Source organism: Anser cygnoides, chromosome 32 (assembly GCF_040182565.1).
Source record: "Anser cygnoides isolate HZ-2024a breed goose chromosome 32, Taihu_goose_T2T_genome, whole genome shotgun sequence".
Taxonomy (NCBI): Eukaryota; Metazoa; Chordata; class Aves; order Anseriformes; family Anatidae; genus Anser; species Anser cygnoides.
The window spans coordinates 1,087,694-1,108,811 of record NC_089904.1 but is presented as its reverse complement, the minus strand read 5'-3'; the positions used below and the strand labels follow the sequence as shown (position 1 = coordinate 1,108,811).

At 64.9% G+C, this 21,118-nt stretch overlaps 4 protein-coding genes across 4 annotated transcripts; all 4 read right to left on the bottom strand.

The window, feature by feature from the left end:
* Positions 1-1,758: 1,758 nt before the first annotated feature.
* Positions 1,759-5,288, bottom strand: LOC125181724 (tubulin alpha-1A chain). The gene is made up of 4 exons (XM_066985649.1): positions 5,129-5,288; positions 3,723-3,945; positions 3,492-3,640; positions 1,759-2,916 (listed from the first exon to the last, which is right to left on the bottom strand). Exons 1-4 carry the CDS (start codon positions 5,129-5,131, stop codon positions 1,936-1,938), a joined length of 1,356 nt encoding a protein of 451 aa, XP_066841750.1. The 5' UTR covers positions 5,132-5,288; the 3' UTR covers positions 1,759-1,935.
* A 5,988-nt stretch (positions 5,289-11,276) lies between these two features.
* LOC136787989 (RIMS-binding protein 3-like) lies at positions 11,277-13,559 on the bottom strand. The gene has a single exon (XM_066985433.1). The coding sequence runs from the start codon at positions 13,557-13,559 to the stop codon at positions 11,277-11,279; it is 2,283 nt and encodes a 760-aa protein (XP_066841534.1).
* Positions 13,560-14,865: 1,306 nt separating this feature from the next.
* LOC136787988 (RIMS-binding protein 3-like) lies at positions 14,866-17,178 on the bottom strand. Its single transcript, XM_066985432.1, has one exon. It carries the CDS (start codon positions 17,146-17,148, stop codon positions 14,866-14,868), a length of 2,283 nt encoding a protein of 760 aa, XP_066841533.1. The 5' UTR covers positions 17,149-17,178.
* A 1,276-nt stretch (positions 17,179-18,454) lies between these two features.
* On the bottom strand, positions 18,455-20,737 carry LOC136787987 (RIMS-binding protein 3-like). The gene has a single exon (XM_066985431.1). It carries the CDS (start codon positions 20,735-20,737, stop codon positions 18,455-18,457), a length of 2,283 nt encoding a protein of 760 aa, XP_066841532.1.
* Between the last annotated feature and the right edge of the window lie 381 nt (positions 20,738-21,118).

The window sequence follows — 21,118 nt, the reverse complement described above, 5'->3', positions numbered from 1 at the left end:
TGTACCCCCCCCGTCTCCGTTGCCCCCCCCCCCCCCCGAGCACCGGAGAGGCCGCATTGCAGCGCTGACGTGGCGCTGCCGCATGGCCGCCGGCAGGCGGGGGTGGGAAATGGCGGATTTGGGGAGGGGGGGGGCACGGGGGGGGGTCCAGGGGCTGGGGTGCCCCCCCTCGGCACTGCGGCACGCCCTTCCCCCCCCCCCCCCTCGAGTTTCGCATCGCCTTCAGCTTCCCCTTCGCTATTTCCCCCTGCTGGGAGGCAGGAGCATGGGGGGGGGGGGGGGCAGTGGGGGGGCAGGGTGGGTGGTGGTGGGGGTCCGGGGGGTAATGGGGGGGCGGGGGGGAACACGCCCACGCAGGGCCGGGGGCTGCAGCTGCATGCCCCCCCCCCCCCGCAGCGCCTCACCCCAACGGAGGGAATTTGGGACACGGGGGGGCGGGGGGGGAGCACTGAGCCCCTCGGGGAGCAAAACAGCTCAGCCCTGGTGCCCCCCCCCCCCCCGTGTCGTCCCCCCCCCCAGGGCACCCACGGGCTTCTGCCAGCCTCGGGGGGTGGCAGGGAGCCCCCAGTAGTGCCCCCCCCCCCCCCAGCAGGCTGCTGCCGCCAGCCCTGGCCACACTGCAGAGGGACATGAAGGGGGACGGGGACACATGAAAGGGGGGGCACACCGCAGCCCGGCAGCAGGCGGGGGGGGGGGCACCACGTCCCTTTGCTCCGCAGCGGCCCCTCGGATGCTGCGCGGGGGATTTTTGCCCTCAAGGACTCCGCTGCTGCTCACACAGCCCCGGGGGAGGAGGGGCTCGACCCCCCCGGGCAGCTCAGCTCCGCCAGGCTGCTCTCAAAGGGCGCGGGGGGGGGGTAGAAAATCCGATGTAAAAAAAAAAAAATAAAGACAAACTCCGGGCTTGGAGCGGTTTAATGCAAGGAGAAGTAAACAGAGTCCGCACGGGAGCAAAAGGAGAAAATTCTTCAGTGCTCCCCCCCCCCCCCGGGAGCGATTTTCAGCCATGGCTCAGGTAGCAGGGCTTGGGGGGGCACAGATATTTCTGCGAGGAGAGCCCCCCCTTCTCCTTCCCCGCCTTGTATTGCTGTGGGACACGCAGCAGGGAGCAGCCCTTCGGGGGGCTTTGAGTCAGGGCACTGCCACTGCCCCCTCCCCAGGCTATGGGTTTGGGGGGGACTGTGGGTGCTGCACCAATGCTGCTCTCACCCCGAGAGCACAGCACCGCAGGGAGGACGAGCTCCTCCGTCCCCACCAGACCCAGCAAAAGGGGACACAGCTAGGTGCTGACCCCACAGCCCAGGGGGATATCCCATCCCCCACCAGCTCCTGCTCGGCCATAAAAGCAGGGGAAAGGAGGGGGATGCTCAGGGCCATGGTGTTCACCCCCCCCAAGCCGGGCACGCTGTGCTCTGCCCGCCTGGAAGCAGCCGCGTGCTGCTGGGAAGCGCTGAATGAGCGCCTTGTTCTGCTCCGCTCGCCCCCGCAGCTCCTGCTTTGCGCCGTGACCCGGCTTTATCTCCAGCTTGGGCACGTCTCCCTTCCCCATCTCATGGTGGGGGAGGTTGGGGAGCAGCGGGGAGGGCACGGAGCTGCCTCCTGGGGCTGAGCCCCAAAAGTGGGGAGCCGGGGCTGCAGGGTGCTGGGCTCAGCCTGCCCCCAGGAGCACCCCCATGGGCAGGGGGCTTGGGGCAGCGCCGGCACAGGGGGCGACAGCGGTGCACCGCGGCACGGAGGAAAGACACCAGACACAGACCCTAGGACAGGGAATGCTTTTTATTCAGACCCACGGGAGAGGACGGGTGGGTCCGTAACAGACTTCTCCATTTCACAGACCATTTAACAGCACAGACAGCGGCGCACCCACTGCTACAGACCCGCCGGGGGGTCTTCCACTACTTTTGTTCCCTGTATGAGCAGCACCGTTGTGAAGGTTTAATACTCCTCCCCTTCCTCCTCTCCCTCCCCTTCCACCGAGTCCACCCCCACCTCCTCGTAATCCTTCTCCAGGGCGGCCATGTCCTCCCTGGCCTCCGAGAACTCCCCCTCCTCCATGCCCTCGCCCACGTACCAGTGCACAAAGGCACGCTTGGCGTACATCAGGTCAAACTTGTGGTCCAGGCGGGCCCAGGCCTCGGCGATGGCCGTGGTGTTGCTCAGCATGCAGACGGCGCGCTGCACCTTGGCCAGGTCCCCCCCGGGCACCACCGTGGGAGGCTGGTAGTTGATGCCCACCTTGAAACCAGTCGGGCACCAGTCCACGAACTGGATGGTGCGCTTGGTCTTGATGGTGGCGATGGCAGCGTTGACATCCTTGGGCACCACGTCCCCGCGGTACAGCAGGCAGCACGCCATGTACTTGCCGTGCCGCGGGTCGCACTTCACCATCTGGTTGGCCGGCTCGAAGCAGGCGTTGGTGATCTCGGCCACCGAGAGCTGCTCGTGGTAAGCCTTCTCGGCCGAGATGACGGGGGCATAGGTGGCCAGGGGGAAGTGGATGCGCGGGTACGGCACCAGGTTGGTCTGGAACTCGGTCAGGTCAACATTCAGGGCCCCGTCGAACCGCAGGGAGGCAGTGATGGAGGACACGATCTGGCCTATCAACCTGTTGAGGTTGGTGTAGGTGGGCCTCTCGATGTCCAGGTTCCTGCGGCAGATGTCGTAGATGGCCTCGTTGTCCACCATGAAGGCGCAGTCGGAGTGCTCCAGCGTGGTGTGGGTGGTGAGGATGGAGTTGTAGGGCTCCACCACGGCCGTGGAGACCTGCGGGGCCGGGTAGATGGAGAACTCCAGCTTGGACTTCTTGCCGTAGTCGACCGAGAGGCGCTCCATGAGCAGGGAGGTGAAGCCGGAGCCGGTGCCGCCCCCGAAGCTGTGGAAGACCAGGAAGCCCTGCAGCCCCGTGCACTGGTCAGCCTGGAGGGAGAGACAGGGGTGGCGGGGCCATGATTAAGCTGGGCAGCAGCAGCAGAGCTCGCTCCTTCCTCTCATGTCCTTGCACGATGACATTTGGGGGATTTCCAGCAGCAGAGCAGAAGCCACCAGGATGGGGTGACTCCTGCTGTTGGAAATGCTCTGAGCGTGAATCCCCCCAGGGAAGCCCCTCTGTCCCCAGAGGCAGGGCTGGGGGGGGGGCGCTCAGCCCAAGGCTCTGCTGCCGCCCCCACACAGCCCCTGGGGCTCCCAACACCACTGAGCACAGCTGGATCCGGCCGCAGCCAGAGCCGAGGAAGAACAAAGAAGGAATTGCACAGCTCAGCATCGCCGGGCGCCTGGGGACGCGGCGCTGTGGAGCAGCTCCAACGCCCCAGCCGCGCCACGTCCCGCCGCCAGCCAATGGCGGCTGCTGCAGAGCAGGATTACCATTAATTAATATATTAAGTCTAAACCCGGCCTGGCTAGTCCAGCGGGAAGGGCGAGACCGAGAACCGGAGCCTCCGTCCTCATCTCACCACCCACCAGCGCCCCCCACGCAGCCCCCCCAGCCCTACCAGCTTGCGGATGCGGTCGAGCACCAGGTCGATGATCTCCTTGCCGATGGTGTAGTGCCCCCGCGCGTAGTTGTTGGCCGCATCCTCCTTGCCCGTGATCAGCTGCTCGGGGTGGAAGAGCTGCCGGTACGTCCCCGTGCGCACCTCGTCTGCGGGACAGCCCGAGCACCCCGTTAGCACCGGGCACCCCCTCGGCACCCACCGCCCCCCACCCCGGCTCCCCGCGCTCACCGATCACCGTGGGCTCCAGGTCCACAAAGACGGCCCGGGGCACGTGCTTGCCGGCCCCCGTCTCGCTGAAGAAGGTGTTGAAGGAGTCGTCCCCCCCGCCGATGGTCTTGTCGCTGGGCATCTGCCCGTCGGGCTGGATGCCGTGCTCCAGGCAGTACAGCTCCCAGCAGGCATTGCCGATCTGCACGCCCGCTTGGCCCACGTGGATGGAGATGCACTCGCGCTGCGGGGACATTCGTGGCACTGCGTCACCCCCCCGTGGCTTGGCCAAGGCCCCCCCACCCCACCCCGCTCATGTCCAATCCACCCCCCCCCAGCTGCAGCCCCAGCCCAGGTTCCCCCCCAGATGCTGCCCCCAGGAGGGGCTGGTGCTGAGCTGGCCAGGGCAGGATGGGGCCAGCCCATGCTAGGGGCCAGATCCTGCCCAGGCCCATCCTATTGTTCTGGGGGCTGCAGGGGGCCCTGCACCAGGGCCACACCCAGTGCTCAGCACCAGGGGGGGCCCATAGTGCTCTGCCCGCAGACTGAGCCTGTCGAGCCGCTGTGACAGTGCCTGTTGTGTGCTGGGGGCTCAGCACCATCCTGCCCTCTGGGGCCGTGACCACACCCAGTGGGAGATGGGAGCCCCAAGGGTCACATCCTGCCCTACCCACCCTATGGAGACACAGCAACAGCCAGTGGGGGCTGAGGGCTCAGCACCAGGGGCTTATCCTGCCCGGTGGGGTCCTCACTGAGCCAGGGCCACGCCCAGTGCAGGACTGGGGACCCCATCCTGCCCCCAATGCCCAGCACCCAGGGGCCCAATTTCAGAGGAGCTACACCCAGTGGGGGCTCAGCACCGAAGGCCCCATCCTGCCCTGTTGGACTGGGGCCACACCCATTGCGGGCTCAGCACCAGACGGGGGGGGTCCTATTGTGGAGGATTCGCCAGGAGCCACACCCATGGGGGGCTCAGCACCCGGAGCCCCCTCCTGCTCCCTTTAACGGGACCCGGGGATCCCATCCTGCCTCATTTAACCGCAGCCACGCCCGGTGCGGGCTCAGCACCGGGGGGGCCTCACCCTGCCCCGTTTAACGGGAGCCAGGGGGGTCCCATCCCGCCCCGTTTAACGGGAGCCACACCCATGGGGGGCTCAGCACCGGACAAAGGGCCCCGATCCTGCTCCCGGTTAACGGCGACCGCGCCCTGAGCGGGCTCAGCGCCGGCCTGGGGGGGCCTCATCCTGCCGCGGCGAGCTCATTACGGGCTCCGCCGGCCGCGGGGGGGGGGGGGGGGACCGGGAACAAAGGCGGCGGCGGCGGCGCGGGGATCCCCGGCGGGGGCTCGCACGGCCCGGGCCGATCCCGATCCTGGCCCCGGTGCCCCCCCCACACACGCTCCGGCCCGGTGCCCCCCCCGCGCTCACCATGGCGGCTGCTCGGCTCCGGGGCTTTCTCACAGCACGACGCTGAGGCGGTCGATGTAAGAGGCGCGGCGGCGCCGGCGGCTGGGCGCGGGGCTTTATAGGGCCGGGGCGGGGGGACCGGAGGGGCGCCGGGGCGGGCCGGGGGGGGCGGTGGCGGCGGCGGCCATTGGCGGCGCGGGGATGAGGCAATGCCCCCCCCCCCCCCCCCCGGAGCCGCAGACAAAGCCGGGCGGGGCGGGGGGGCCGAGGGCTGCGGCGGGTGAGAGGACGGGTGGGGGACAAGGGGGGGACAAGGGGGGCACAGCACGGCTCGTCGCGCCGCTGCCCCCCGGCCCTGTCCCGGTCCCGTCCCGCCGTGCCCCGGTCGTGCGCCCGGCCCTGCCCCGAGGGGGGGGGGGGGGCATTCTCTGCCGTGCCCTGGTCCTGGCCATGTCCCCGGTCTTGTCCCCGGTGCACGGTCCGGTGTCACCAGCCGGCTGCCCCCGGGCCCTGGTGCCCAGCTATGGTGCTGGCCCCAGCCCCGGCTACGTCTCTGTCCCCAGCCCTGGGGTGTCCCTGTCCCCATCCCCAGTCATATCCCTGTCCCCATCCCGGCCGTGTCCCTGTCCCCATCCCCAGCCACATCCCTGTCCCCGTGCCTGGCCGTGTCCATGTCCCCAGCCCTGGTTGTGTCCCTGTCCCCAACCTTGGCCGTGTCCCTGTCCCCTTCCCCAGCCACATCCCTGTCCCCAACCTTGGCCGTGTCCCTGTCCCCATCCCCAGTCACATCCCTGTCCCCATCCCGGCCGTGTCCCTGTCCCCAGCCCTGGTTGTGGCCCTGTCCCCATCCCGGCCGTGTCCCTGTCCCCATCCCCAGCCACATCCCTGTCCCCGTGCCTGGCCGTGCCCCGGTGCCCTGGTTCCCAGCCACGTCTTGGCCCCCGGTGCCGCCATGGCCCCGTGCCCGGCCCCGCTCCCTTCCAGCCGCCTCTTTGTGTGCCACCCCCCGGGGGCCCACGGGGGGGGGGGGGGGGGTCCTGGGACCGTTCCCAGACTCTGCTTCCAACCCCCCCCCCCCCCGGGAATGGCCCCGGCACCAAGTGGCAGCCGCTGTGCGGCAGCTGGTGGCGGGGGCACAGCGGGGACATCGGCCGCTCGCCGCCCTGAGCCCCCCCCGCCGTGCCACTGCCCCCCCTCCCCAGCCCCAGCGGTCCCTGCAGTGGCCGGGGTGGGGTACGGGGGGTGCCGGGGGTCGTCCCCCAGGGCTGGCCCCAGCTGCTGCAGGTGGAGCTGCCAGCATCGCCCCCCCCCCCGCGCTGAAACACACATTTTTTTCTCTGCATTTCCCACATTATGTGGATTTTGGGGCAGCTCCAGGTCCCTGTTCCCACGTCCCCGCCACCCTCATGCTCTGCCCCCTCCCCCCCCGTGTTTTTGGGGTGCTGCTAAACAAGGGCAGGGAGCAGGGAGGGGCTGGGGCTCACCCCCTCCCCCCCCCAGAATATGAGGCTGCAGACAAAGAGGAGCCGCAATTTGGGCATCGCCCACCGGAACAAAGGCTGCTGCAGCCCCAGCCAGGCTGTGCTCCCCCCGATTAGGTTCCCCCCGGGCTGTGCATGGGTGTTTGGTGCTCCATGGGGGGGTCCTGCCCCCCCCCCCCCCCCGATGGGAAACGTGGCCGGAACCCCACAGCAGCTCCAGGCTGGGGGGGGGAGGCTGCCCTTCTGTGCCTCCAAGCCGTGGGCGGGGGGGGCTTCAGCGGGACGCTGGGTGGCTCGGCCCCCCCAGGCGATGCAGGGTGAAGGGCGAGGGGCTCCGGGTGCCGGGGGGGGGGGGGGGGGGATGTCCCCTTCCCAGACCCTTCCCATCATTAGGTATGGGAGGCCACTTGTCACTGCCGCTAGGCAACTGGCCCTGGTGGCGGGGTTGCTCGGAGACCGGTGGCTAGGACACGGGCTGGGACCCCCCTCGGGACCCCCCCCCCAACATCCATCACCTTGCGGGGCTGGGGGGGGGGCTGGCAGGGCTGGGGCCCCAAATCCCCCAGTGCTGTGCTGCAGGGGGGGGTGAAGCCATCCCTGGCCCCCCCACTGCTTCCCCCCTCCCCTTGTTGTGTGGGGGGGGGGGGGGCAAGCCATTCCATTATCCCCCCCCATGGCATGGGGGAGCCACCAGCCCTGGACCCAACACCCAGCCCCAGTGTGCACTGATTGAGGGGTAAGGAGGGGGCTGGCCCCACTGCCTGCTGCCCCCTCAGTTCCCAGGCCCCCCCCCCAGCTCCCAGCCCCCCCCCAGCTCCCAGCTTTCCCCCTGGCCGCCTGTGCTCTGTTGACTGTTGGTAGCAGCGCGGCAGCTCCTGGTGACGGTTGCTGGGCCCCCGCCGTGTTTGCAGCCCAGGCATGACCGAGCACAGAGGCCATGAGACCCCCCCGGAGCCCCCAGCCCGCCCGAATTTGCCCCCCCTCCACATCTGGGGGTCCCCATGGGGGTCCCATGAGCCAGCCCCCCCTCAGTGCCCAGCCCAGCTCCCCTCAGTGCAGCGCTCCAGCGCTGGCTCGGGGCCGGCCGAGGTTTCCAGCTCTGTGTGCCCCCCCCCCCGTGCCGCCAGCCCCCGCCGGCTCTGTCTGTCCGTCTGTCTGTCCCCTGAGCATCGATGTGACGGGTTCGCTGAGACGGACGGACGGGGCTGCTCCCCGCCTGGGTGCAGGATGCGGCCCTGGGATGGCGGGGGCATGGCGGAGGTGGGAGCACCCAGGCTGCCCCCCCCAAGTGTCCCCCTTCAAAGGGCTGGGTGTGGGGGGCCCCGTCCCCTCCGGAGCTGCTGGGGACCTCATCCCCATGGGGGGGGCACAGTGTGTCCCCACAACCAAGGTGCTCCATGCCCCCCCCCCAGCACTGCTGCCACTACAAAGCCCCCAAGGGAGCCACAACAGAAAGGACCCTGGGGGGGGGGGGGGAGGAGGAAAGGGGCATGGGGGCAGAGCTGGGGGGGGGGGGGGCAGGAGACGGGGGGGGCTGCGGGGCTGCAGCGGGGGCTGTGTCTGGTGGGCGTGGGGAGGGGGCTGCAGCCGCAGCACCGCATTGCGGCAAAGCCTGGGATAAAGGCGTGGGGAGGCAGCTGCGGGGGGGAGCCGGGGGGGGAGCTGGGAGGGCCAGGGTGGTGATGCCGCAGCAGGCACATCCCCACGGGGGGGTTCCCATCTCAGGGGGCTCCGGTGGTGCTGGTGTCGAGGGGTGGGCATCATGGGGGGCACTGGGTGCTCCGGCCCCACGCGGGAGACAGCACCAAGGATGTGTGTGGGGGGGACACCGGGGAGGGCAGGGGGCACCAGGTACATGGTGCTGCGCGGGGGGGGGCCGGGCACAGCCTTGGGGTGGTGGCGACACAGGGGTTCTTGGGGGGGGGTGGGGGCCTGGCAGGGTCTCGCAGCTCTCAGGACCCTCCCCGGGGCGGGGGGGGACATCCCGAATCCCCTCTGCATGGGGCAGGGGGCCCTTCTCCGGGGGGAGGTGACACGAGGCCGTGACCCCCCTGCAAAACCCAGCCCGGGGGGGGGAACGGGGGGGGCTGCAGCATCCCCGGCCCCTGGGAACTTGACCCCGCACTCAGGGCCAGACGCCGGGATGCTGCGGGGCTGGGCGCGGGGGGTGGAAACGTCGGGTCCCCCCCGCCCCCCCGCCCCACGGGAACGGCCCCGCGAGGGGCTGGCAGCGGAAAAAGAGGCGGCGGCGGCCGGGAGGCGGCGCGGCGGGGCCGCGAGGGGCTTCCCGCAGGGGCGGGGGGGCGGAGCCGACAGCCCCCGGCCCATCCCCGGGCCGCGGGGCCGCTGCCGCCGCTCCGGCCGCGGTGTACCGGCACCTTGAGCAGCTGCCGCTGCAGGTCCCACGCCTGGCGGGCGGCCTCGTCCCGCTGCTGCTGGAGCAGCTGCCTCAGCCCCCTCCCACAGCGGAGGCGCCTCCCATGGCCCCCGCACCTCACGCACACGGCCTCGGAGGGCGGCAACAGGCCCAGGCCCTGCGGGCACCCGGAGGCCTGAAGCGCCGCGTGTTCGAGCGGGCGCTCAGTCTGGGCGGCCGCAGAGCGTCTGAAAAGAGCTCTCCGCCTCGTGATGACTGTGGCGGTTTACCCGTAGGTAGGCGGCCGGTAGCTGAGCTGTTCCCGGGAGCGTGGCGGAACGCTCTGCCCTGCCCGAGCGCAACCTGCCCGCACCAACGGCCGCGCCTCGCCCCGCTCCCTCCCCGTCGCGAGGGAGGCCGGGGAGGGGACGCTGCTGGCTCCGCCGACGCCTCGTCAGCCTCCCTCGCGATGGCTGCCGGGTCCCAGCGGCTCCCTCGGCTGCTTCGGGTGGCCTCGACGCCGCAGAAAAGCCCTGCCCGCCTCGATCCCCCGCTCCGCGGCACAGCGCGCCTGCCCCGCTACCGGCCACCTCCCGCAGGAGAGGCCAGCACGGACACGCTTTGAACCAGGACATTTCCTGGGGTAAATCCAGGTACGGGGGCTCCCCGTAGCGCGTGGGGCTGGGGCTCGAGGGGGGCCGGGGTCCCGCGTGGGTGCAGGGGCCGTGGGAGGCGCCCCCGCTGCAGGGGGGGCTGAGGCATCGACCCCCGCATGGGTCCGGTCCCCGTGGGCTGTCCCCATCCGTAGGGCTCCCGTCCCACGGGGGGCGGTGGTCACGCGTGGGGCCTGGGTCCGCCCCCCATCCCCCGAGACCGCGCTCCCTGGGGTCCCCAGGTAGGGGGGAGCCCACCCGGAGAGCACCCCCCGTGGGGTGCGGGGCCCCTCTTCCCCGGCGCTGGGAGCTGCCCCCACAGGGGGCCGGGAGTCATGCGTGGGGGCAGCCCCCGCGTTCCGCCCTGCTCTGCCCGGGCAAAGCCGGCGGCAGCCCGGTGCCGAGCCTGGTGCCGAGCCCGGTGCCGAGCCCGGCCGTGCTGCGGTCATGCGAGGAGCCCGGGACACCCGTGGGCAGCTGGCATGGGTGGGGGCGGACCGATGCGGCTGCCCCGAGCCCTTTGAAGCTCGGTTCCCACTCCAGGAACCGGCGCCGGGGCTGGCTCCGGAGCTGCTGTGCCGCCGGCTCTGCCCCGGTGCTCCGGGCACGCAAAGGCTGCACCCGTGGGTTGCCGCCGTCCCGGGGTGCGAGGCCGTGGGTGACCCCCTCTGAACCCCTCCACCTTCACCTCCCTGCTCGTGGACCTGTGTGGCCGGGGTCTTTGGGCGGGTGGTCCCTGCGAGGGGCCCGTCAGGACTCCCCCCGACGCCACCGTCCCTCCGAGCTCCTCCGAGGTGGGTGAGCGTAGGAGCTCCCACCGCACCACCCAGCACCTTCCCCATCCTTCCCAGCCCCCGGGCGACTGTTTCGGTTGGGATCCAGCCACCCCTCTAGACCCTGCCTGGTCATCCCGTCCCCACCACGGTGGGTTTGGTGGGCTGCCTCTGCCTGGGATGGCCTCAGCCTTCCCCACAGCAGCCCATACAGCGCTGTGCTCTGTACTTGTAGCTAGGCTACAACTGACTTGCTATTGCACCGATGTGTTTTGTCTACTGCTGAGCGGCGCTGGCACAGCACCAGGACTCCCGCAGCGCCCTCCCTCTGCCACCCCCCAGCCCCAAATCCAGTGGCTTGCCCACCACCATGGGCAAGAGGTGCGGAGGGGGCATCGCCGGGGCGGCTGACCCCAAAAGACCAAAGGGATAGTCCATATGACCACGTAACGCTCAGCAATAAAAGCCATGGAAGGGGAGGGAGAAGGGGGGAGCTCTCGTTAGGGAAATGTCCGTCTCCCCACCAACCACGACGTGTATGGAGGCCCAGTTTCATGTTAGTGTGGGGGGTGGGGGGAAGGTGTTTTTGGTTTCTTTCCTTTGTTTCTCACTTCCCTACCTTGTTAGCAATAGGCAATAAATCTTACTCTCTCCCCACTCTGAGTCTGTTTTACCCGTCACGATAATTTTTGAGCGATCTCCCCCTCCTTATCTCAACCCTTGAGCCCTTTGTGTCGTATTTTCCCCCCCTTTCTCTTTGAGGAGGGGGAGTGAGAGAGCGGCTGAGGTGGAACTCGACCGCCCACCCAAGTAAAACCACCACACAGACACAAATTCCTTGGTCAAAAAGATTTATTCTGTCTCTGTTTCTTCCTTCCCCTTCTGCTGCAAGAACTTATTTCGATATCACTGTCTTGCAGGGGATAACAGCTCTGAACTTGTCACCTGGCTGCTGTCTGAAACTTCTGTCGAAGTAGAGGAGAAAAGTCGTCTTCCGACAGCCTTCCGCTCCCTCACAGACCCGCCATGCTCGTCCACGTCTCCAGAGACGTGAACGTATTCTCCCCGAGCATGAGGAAGCTCTGCTTCGGGGCGCTCATTAGGACCCTCAACAGGATGGTGGCCCTGTTGAGCTACAAGTCTTTGAAGTTTTGGTGATTCTTGTCCCAGGGACTGCGGGACGAAGGACACATGCTCTGCTCCTGACTCTCCGTTCCCACCTACAGAGCCCTCATCTGAAACAGTGCAGCACCCAGGACCGTCGCGTGTGGCATCAGATGCCGAGCTGCTTGTGTAGAATCCCAGGATTTTGGCTGCCTTCTCAGAAGCATCAGAGCTGTCTTCATGGCTGCAGAGGTCATGGGACTGCTCTGCATAGGCCTGTGCTGTGGGAGGTGTCATTGCCTGGGGTAGTTCTGAGACGATAGGGCTGGATTTTTTTCTTTTCTCTTGCTCAAGTTGCTGAGAGAGCAGCTCCCATTGTTGACATTGGTGCTGATACTGCTGCTCTGATTCTCTCAGCTGCACTCGAGAGGCTTGCAGCTCTTCCTCACGTGTCCTTCTGAGCTCTGCCCAAGCCCTCTGCCAATGCTTAACTTCCTCTTCTTTTTTCTGCAGCATTAGCTTTGTTTCCTCGTGGTCCTGCTGCTGTTGTTGCGTCCTTTCTGCCGGTTGACTCATGGCTTTCAATTTGCAATCGAGATCCTTCAGGAGCGTTTGAAGACGTTTGGCTGCTCCAACGGCAGCATTTCGCTGCTCTGTCGCTTGCACGAGTTTCTGCTTCAGAGCAGCGTTTTCAGATTGAATCTCCTCTATCCTCTCCTTCTGCCTGCGGAGCTGAGAAGTTTCCTGCGCGCGTCTGGCTTTTTCATTTCTCATCTCTGTCAGACACACTTTCAGCTCCTCGTACCTGTTCTTCAGCCTTGAACGTTCCTGATCCAGTTTCTTTTGCAGCTGAAGTTTTTTCCCAGCCTCGGTTTCCAATTGCCCTCTCTGCTGCTGGTCGACCTGCTCCGTCTTTGCAGCAGTCTTTCCAGACTTTGCAGCAAGCTCTTTCAGCTTCCTGGTTTTTTCTGTCAGATTCTTGGTAAGGAGGCCCAGCATACCAAGCTCCTGCTTGAGCCTCCCCGCCTTCTCCCTCGCTTCCACCAGGGAGCTCTCGTTCTTCAGGAAGCAGGTCTCCTCTTGAAGGACCATCCATTGCCTGGCCAGGTCCTTCAGGGCATTCTGCAGCTGCGCTTTCTGCTGCTCCAGGAACGGGCTGTCTCCGCTGCCAGGTGGACAGGCCTCTTGCTGCTCTGGGACCTGAACCCCAATGTCTCTGACAGATTTCCTGCTGCTCTGCCCTTCACCCCGCAGGTGAGCGTCTTCTGAGCTCGAGCAGGTTGTCCGCTGCCCTTCTCCACCACCAGCACCAGATGCACCGGAGCTCTTCGAAGAGCCGGGCCTGGTGGCTCCTGTGCCCAGGAGACTCTGCAGGCGGTGCTGGGCCGCGGCCCTGTCCCCGTTGTGGGAGGCAGGCGCCCCCCCCTCAGCCTTCTCCGGGATGTACTGAGAGGGGAGTTTCCTCCGCAGCTGCAGCTTCTCCTGGAGGTCCAGGATTTGGGCGGCCTGCTTGCTATCTGCCCGCCAGCAGAGCTGCCTGTTGACGTCCTGCTGCTTGCCGCGGGCCTCGCTGCCGCCGCTCCGGCCACGGTTCACGGGCACCTTGAACAGCTGCCGCTGCAGGTCCCGCACCTGGCGGACGGCCTCGTCCCACTGCTGCTGGAGCAGCTGCTGAGCCTGGCACCACTTGGTGTTCCCCTCACACAGCAGCTGACGGATCTCCGCTGCCTGCTGCTCCTGGATCTGCTCCCACAGCCGCTGCAGCTCCCGCGCCCGCTCCTGCTCGCATTTGGAGCGTAGCTGCTTGGCCAGGAGCTGCTGCTGCTCCTCTGCCCTCTTCTTCATCTCACGGGCTTCATCAGCAAAGCGGCGCTGCAGCTCCTGGGAGCGGAGACGCTTGGCCTCCAGCTGGGCCCGCACTGCCTCCAGCTGGGCCCGCAGCGCCTCCAGCTGGGCCCGCAGCGCCTCCAGCTCCTGCCTGTGCTCCTCCTGCTGCACAGGCCTGCTGGGGGGTCGCGCTGGGCCCCGACGGGGCAAGGGGCGACCACGCGCCACAGGCCCCTGGCCCACGCCACCCCGGATCATGGCTTAAGGGATGAGAACGATGAACGTTCACCAAACGCTGCCAGCAATAGCCACCAGCGATCGCACGGCCTGGGCCTCTGAGGGACAGCAGCCTCTGAGCCCTCAGCAGACACCGGCTCCCAGCACCGCGCAGCAGCAGAGGTCGCCTCTGCCACTGGCCCGGCCTGGGCGAGCGCGGCCTTATATAGTATCCGGGTGATGACGTCATAAAGGAGGGATGACGTCATAAAGGAGGGATGACGCCATATGACCTTATATGGTATGTCCCGGGGTGCGAGGCCGTGGGTGACCCCCTCTGAACCCCTCCACCTTCACCTCCCTGCTCGTGGACTTGCGTGGCCGGGGTCTTTGGGCGGGTGGTCCCTGCGAGGGGCCCGGCAGGACTCCCCCCGACGCCACCGTCCCTCCGAGCTCCTCCGAGGTGGGTGAGCGTAGGAGCTCCCACCGCACCACCCAGCACCTTCCCCATCCTTCCCAGCCCCCGGGCGACTGTTTCGGTTGGGATCCAGCCACCCCTCTAGACCCTGCCTGGTCATCCCGTCCCCACCACGGTGGGTTTGGTGGGCTGCCTCTGCCTGGGATGGCCTCAGCCTTCCCCACAGCAGCCCATACAGCGCTGTGCTCTGTACTTGTAGCTAGGCTACAACTGACTTGCTATTGCACCGATGTGTTTTGTCTACTGCTGAGCGGCGCTGGCACAGCACCAGGACTCCCGCAGCGCCCTCCCTCTGCCACCCCCCAGCCCCAAATCCAGTGGCTTGCCCACCACCATGGGCAAGAGGTGCGGAGGGGGCATCGCCGGGGCGGCTGACCCCAAAAGACCAAAGGGATAGTCCATATGACCACGTAACGCTCAGCAATAAAAGCCATGGAAGGGGAGGGAGAAGGGGGGAGCTCTCGTTAGGGAAATGTCCGTCTCCCCACCAACCACGACGTGTATGGAGGCCCAGTTTCATGTTAGTGTGGGGGGTGGGGGGAAGGTGTTTTTGGTTTCTTTCCTTTGTTTCTCACTTCCCTACCTTGTTAGCAATAGGCAATAAATCTTACTCTCTCCCCACTCTGAGTCTGTTTTACCCGTCACGATAATTTTTGAGCGATCTCCCCCTCCTTATCTCAACCCTTGAGCCCTTTGTGTCGTATTTTCCCCCCCTTTCTCTTTGAGGAGGGGGAGTGAGAGAGCGGCTGAGGTGGAACTCGACCGCCCACCCAAGTAAAACCACCACACAGACACAAATTCCTTGGTCAAAAAGATTTATTCTGTCTCTGTTTCTTCCTTCCCCTTCTGCTGCAAGAACTTATTTCGATATCACTGTCTTGCAGGGGATAACAGCTCTGAACTTGTCACCTGGCTGCTGTCTGAAACTTCTGTCGAAGTAGAGGAGAAAAGTCGTCTTCCGACAGCCTTCCGCTCCCTCACAGACCCGTCATGCTCGTCCACGTCTCCAGAGACGTGAACGTATTCTCCCCGAGCATGAGGAAGCTCTGCTTCGGGGCGCTCATTAGGACCCTCAACAGGATGGTGGCCCTGTTGAGCTACAAGTCTTTGAAGTTTTGGTGATTCTTGTCCCAGGGACTGCGGGACGAAGGACACATGCTCTGCTCCTGACTCTCCGTTCCCACCTACAGAGCCCTCATCTGAAACAGTGCAGCACCCAGGACCGTCGCGTGTGGCATCAGATGCCGAGCTGCTTGTGTAGAATCCCAGGATTTTGGCTGCCTTCTCAGAAGCATCAGAGCTGTCTTCATGGCTGCAGAGGTCATGGGACTGCTCTGCATAGGCCTGTGCTGTGGGAGGTGTCATTGCCTGGGGTAGTTCTGAGACGATAGGGCTGGATTTTTTTCTTTTCTCTTGCTCAAGTTGCTGAGAGAGCAGCTCCCATTGTTGACATTGGTGCTGATACTGCTGCTCTGATTCTCTCAGCTGCACTCGAGAGGCTTGCAGCTCTTCCTCACGTGTCCTTCTGAGCTCTGCCCAAGCCCTCTGCCAATGCTTAACTTCCTCTTCTTTTTTCTGCAGCATTAGCTTTGTTTCCTCGTGGTCCTGCTGCTGTTGTTGCGTCCTTTCTGCCGGTTGACTCATGGCTTTCAATTTGCAATCGAGATCCTTCAGGAGCGTTTGAAGACGTTTGGCTGCTCCAACGGCAGCATTTCGCTGCTCTGTCGCTTGCACGAGTTTCTGCTTCAGAGCAGCGTTTTCAGATTGAATCTCCTCTATCCTCTCCTTCTGCCTGCGGAGCTGAGAAGTTTCCTGCGCGCGTCTGGCTTTTTCATTTCTCATCTCTGTCAGACACACTTTCAGCTCCTCGTACCTGTTCTTCAGCCTTGAACGTTCCTGATCCAGTTTCTTTTGCAGCTGAAGTTTTTTCCCAGCCTCGGTTTCCAATTGCCCTCTCTGCTGCTGGTCGACCTGCTCCGTCTTTGCAGCAGTCTTTCCAGACTTTGCAGCAAGCTCTTTCAGCTTCCTGGTTTTTTCTGTCAGATTCTTGGTAAGGAGGCCCAGCATACCGAGCTCCTGCTTGAGCCTCCCCGCCTTCTCCCTCGCTTCCACCAGGGAGCTCTCGTTCTTCAGGAAGCAGGTCTCCTCTTGAAGGACCATCCATTGCCTGGCCAGGTCCTTCAGGGCATTCTGCAGCTGCGCTTTCTGCTGCTCCAGGAACGGGCTGTCTCCGCTGCCAGGTGGACAGGCCTCTTGCTGCTCTGGGACCTGAACCCCAATGTCTCTGACAGATTTCCTGCTGCTCTGCCCTTCACCCCGCAGGTGAGCGTCTTCTGAGCTCGAGCAGGTTGTCCGCTGCCCTTCTCCACCACCAGCACCAGATGCACCGGAGCTCTTCGAAGAGCCGGGCCTGGTGGCTCCTGTGCCCAGGAGACTCTGCAGGCGGTGCTGGGCCGCGGCCCTGTCCCCGTTGTGGGAGGCAGGCGCCCCCCCCTCAGCCTTCCCCGGGATGTACTGAGAGGGGAGTTTTCTCCGCAGCTGCAGCTTCTCCTGGAGGTCCAGGATTTGGGCGGCCTGCTTGCTATCTGCCCGCCAGCAGAGCTGCCTGTTGACGTCCTGCTGCTTGCCGCGGGCCTCGCTGCCGCCGCTCCGGCCACGGTTCACGGGCACCTTGAACAGCTGCCGCTGCAGGTCCCGCACCTGGCGGACGGCCTCGTCCCACTGCTGCTGGAGCAGCTGCTGAGCCTGGCACCACTTGGTGTTCCCCTCACACAGCAGCTGACGGATCTCCGCTGCCTGCTGCTTCTGGATCTGCTCCCACAGCCGCTGCAGCTCCCGCGCCCGCTCCTGCTCGCATTTGGAGCGTAGCTGCTTGGCCAGGAGCTGCCGCTGCTCCTCTGCCCTCTTCTTCATCTCACGGGCTTCATCAGCAAAGCGGCGCTGCAGCTCCTGGGAGCGGAGACGCTTGGCCTCCAGCTGGGCCCGCACTGCCTCCAGCTGGGCCCGCAGCGCCTCCAGCTGGGCCCGCAGCGCCTCCAGCTCCTGCCTGTGCTCCTCCTGCTGCACAGGCCTGCTGGGGGGTCGCGCTGGGCCCCGACGGGGCAAGGGGCGACCACGCGCCACAGGCCCCTGGCCCACGCCACCCCGGATCATGGCTTAAGGAATGCGAAATCGACGGTTTCACCAAACGCTACCAGCAATAGCCACCAGCGATCGCGCGGCCTGGGCCTCTGAGGGACAGCAGCCTCTGAGCCCTCAGCAGACACCGGCTCCCAGCACCGCGCAGCAGCAGAGGTCGCCTCTGCCACTGGCCCGGCCTGGGCGAGCGCGGCCTTATATAGTGTCCGGGTGATGACGTCATAAAGGAGGGATGACGTCATAAAGGAGGGATGACGCCATATGACCTTATATGGTATGTCCCGGGGTGCGAGGCCGTGGGTGACCCCCTCTGAACCCCTCCACCTTCACCTCCCTGCTCGTGGACTTGCGTGGCCGGGGTCTTTGGGCGGGTGGTCCCTGCGAGGGGCCCGGCAGGACTCCCCCCGACGCCACCGTCCCTCCGAGCTCCTCCGAGGTGGGTGAGCGTAGGAGCTCCCACCGCACCACCCAGCACCTTCCCCATCCTTCCCAGCCCCCGGGCGACTGTTTCGGTTGGGATCCAGCCACCCCTCTAGACCCTGCCTGGTCATCCCGTCCCCACCACGGTGGGTTTGGTGGGCTGCCTCTGCCTGGGATGGCCTCAGCCTTCCCCACAGCAGCCCATACAGCGCTGTGCTCTGTACTTGTAGCTAGGCTACAACTGACTTGCTATTGCACCGATGTGTTTTGTCTACTGCTGAGCGGCGCTGGCACAGCACCAGGACTCCCACAGCGCCCTCCCTCTGCCACCCCCCAGCCCCAAATCCAGTGGCTTGCCCACCACCATGGGCAAGAGGTGCGGAGGGGGCATCGCCGGGGCGGCTGACCCCAAAAGACCAAAGGGATAGTCCATATGACCACGTAACGCTCAGCAATAAAAGCCATGGAAGGGGAGGGAGAAGGGGGGAGCTCTCGTTAGGGAAATGTCCGTCTCCCCACCAACCACGACGTGTATGGAGGCCCAGTTTCATGTTAGTGTGGGGGGTGGGGGGAAGGTGTTTTTGGTTTCTTTCCTTTGTTTCTCACTTCCCTACCTTGTTAGCAATAGGCAATAAATCTTACTCTCTCCCCACTCTGAGTCTGTTTTACCCGTCACGATAATTTTTGAGCGATCTCCCCCTCCTTATCTCAACCCTTGAGCCCTTTGTGTCGTATTTTCCCCCCCTTTCTCTTTGAGGAGGGGGAGTGAGAGAGCGGCTGAGGTGGAACTCGACCGCCCACCCAAGTAAAACCACCACACAGACACAAATTCCTTGGTCAAAAAGATTTATTCTGTCTCTGTTTCTTCCTTCCCCTTCTGCTGCAAGAACTTATTTCGATATCACTGTCTTGCAGGGGATAACAGCTCTGAACTTGTCACCTGGCTGCTGTCTGAAACTTCTGTCGAAGTAGAGGAGAAAAGTCGTCTTCCGACAGCCTTCCGCTCCCTCACAGACCCGTCATGCTCGTCCACGTCTCCAGAGACGTGAACGTATTCTCCCCGAGCATGAGGAAGCTCTGCTTCGGGGCGCTCATTAGGACCCTCAACAGGATGGTGGCCCTGTTGAGCTACAAGTCTTTGAAGTTTTGGTGATTCTTGTCCCAGGGACTGCGGGACGAAGGACACATGCTCTGCTCCTGACTCTCCGTTCCCACCTACAGAGCCCTCATCTGAAACAGTGCAGCACCCAGGACCGTCGCGTGTGGCATCAGATGCCGAGCTGCTTGTGTAGAATCCCAGGATTTTGGCTGCCTTCTCAGAAGCATCAGAGCTGTCTTCATGGCTGCAGAGGTCATGGGACTGCTCTGCATAGGCCTGTGCTGTGGGAGGTGTCATTGCCTGGGGTAGTTCTGAGACGATAGGGCTGGATTTTTTTCTTTTCTCTTGCTCAAGTTGCTGAGAGAGCAGCTCCCATTGTTGACGTTGGTGCTGATACTGCTGCTCTGATTCTCTCAGCTGCACTCGAGAGGCTTGCAGCTCTTCCTCACGTGTCCTTCTGAGCTCTGCCCAAGCCCTCTGCCAATGCTTAACTTCCTCTTCTTTTTTCTGCAGCATTAGCTTTGTTTCCTCGTGGTCCTGCTGCTGTTGTTGCGTCCTTTCTGCCGGTTGACTCATGGCTTTCAATTTGCAATCGAGATCCTTCAGGAGCGTTTGAAGACGTTTGGCTGCTCCAACGGCAGCATTTCGCTGCTCTGTCGCTTGCACGAGTTTCTGCTTCAGAGCAGCGTTTTCGGATTGAATCTCCTCTATCCTCTCCTTCTGCCTGCGGAGCTGAGAAGTTTCCTGCGCGCGTCTGGCTTTTTCATTTCTCATCTCTGTCAGACACACTTTCAGCTCCTCGTACCTGTTCTTCAGCCTTGAACGTTCCTGATCCAGTTTCTTTTGCAGCTGAAGTTTTTTCCCAGCCTCGGTTTCCAATTGCCCTCTCTGCTGCTGGTCGACCTGCTCCGTCTTTGCAGCAGTCTTTCCAGACTTTGCAGCAAGCTCTTTCAGCTTCCTGGTTTTTTCTGTCAGATTCTTGGTAAGGAGGCCCAGCATACCGAGCTCCTGCTTGAGCCTCCCCGCCTTCTCCCTCGCTTCCACCAGGGAGCTCTCGTTCTTCAGGAAGCAGGTCTCCTCTTGAAGGACCATCCATTGCCTGGCCAGGTCCTTCAGGGCATTCTGCAGCTGCGCTTTCTGCTGCTCCAGGAACGGGCTGTCTCCGCTGCCAGGTGGACAGGCCTCTTGCTGCTCTGGGACCTGAACCCCAATGTCTCTGACAGATTTCCTGCTGCTCTGCCCTTCACCCCGCAGGTGAGCGTCTTCTGAGCTCGAGCAGGTTGTCCGCTGCCCTTCTCCACCACCAGCACCAGATGCACCGGAGCTCTTCGAAGAGCCGGGCCTGGTGGCTCCTGTGCCCAGGAGACTCTGCAGGCGGTGCTGGGCCGCGGCCCTGTCCCCGTTGTGGGAGGCAGGCGCCCCCCCCTCAGCCTTCTCCGGGATGTACTGAGAGGGGAGTTTCCTCCGCAGCTGCAGCTTCTCCTGGAGGTCCAGGATTTGGGCGGCCTGCTTGCTATCTGCCCGCCAGCAGAGCTGCCTGTTGACGTCCTGCTGCTTGCCGCGGGCCTCGCTGCCGCCGCTCCGGCCACGGTTCACGGGCACCTTGAACAGCTGCCGCTGCAGGTCCCGCACCTGGCGGACGGCCTCGTCCCACTGCTGCTGGAGCAGCTGCTGAGCCTGGCACCACTTGGTGTTCCCCTCACACAGCAGCTGACGGATCTCCGCTGCCTGCTGCTTCTGGATCTGCTCCCACAGCCGCTGCAGCTCCCGCGCCCGCTCCTGCTCGCATTTGGAGCGTAGCTGCTTGGCCAGGAGCTGCCGCTGCTCCTCTGCCCTCTTCTTCATCTCACGGGCTTCATCAGCAAAGCGGCGCTGCAGCTCCTGGGAGCGGAGACGCTTGGCCTCCAGCTGGGCCCGCACTGCCTCCAGCTGGGCCCGCAGCGCCTCCAGCTGGGCCCGCAGCGCCTCCAGCTCCTGCCTGTGCTCCTCCTGCTGCACAGGCCTGCTGGGGGGTCGCGCTGGGCCCCGACGGGGCAAGGGGCGACCACGCGCCACAGGCCCCTGGCCCACGCCACCCCGGATCATGGCTTAAGGAATGCGAAATCGACGGTTTCACCAAACGCTGCCAGCAATAGCCACCAGCGATCGCGCGGCCTGGGCCTCTGAGGGACAGCAGCCTCTGAGCCCTCAGCAGACACCGGCTCCCAGCACCGCGCAGCAGCAGAGGTCGCCTCTGCCACTGGCCCGGCCTGGGCGAGCGCGGCCTTATATAGTGTCCGGGTGATGACGTCATAAAGGAGGGATGACGTCATAAAGGAGGGATGACGTCATAAAGGAGGGATGACGCCATATGACCTTATATGGTATGTCCCCGCCCGGACACACCCCGACAGCCTCAGCTCAAGGGGCGCAGAGGAGGGAGGTGAAGGGTTGTTAACCCATGCAGGCATTATACAGCCGTTAGCA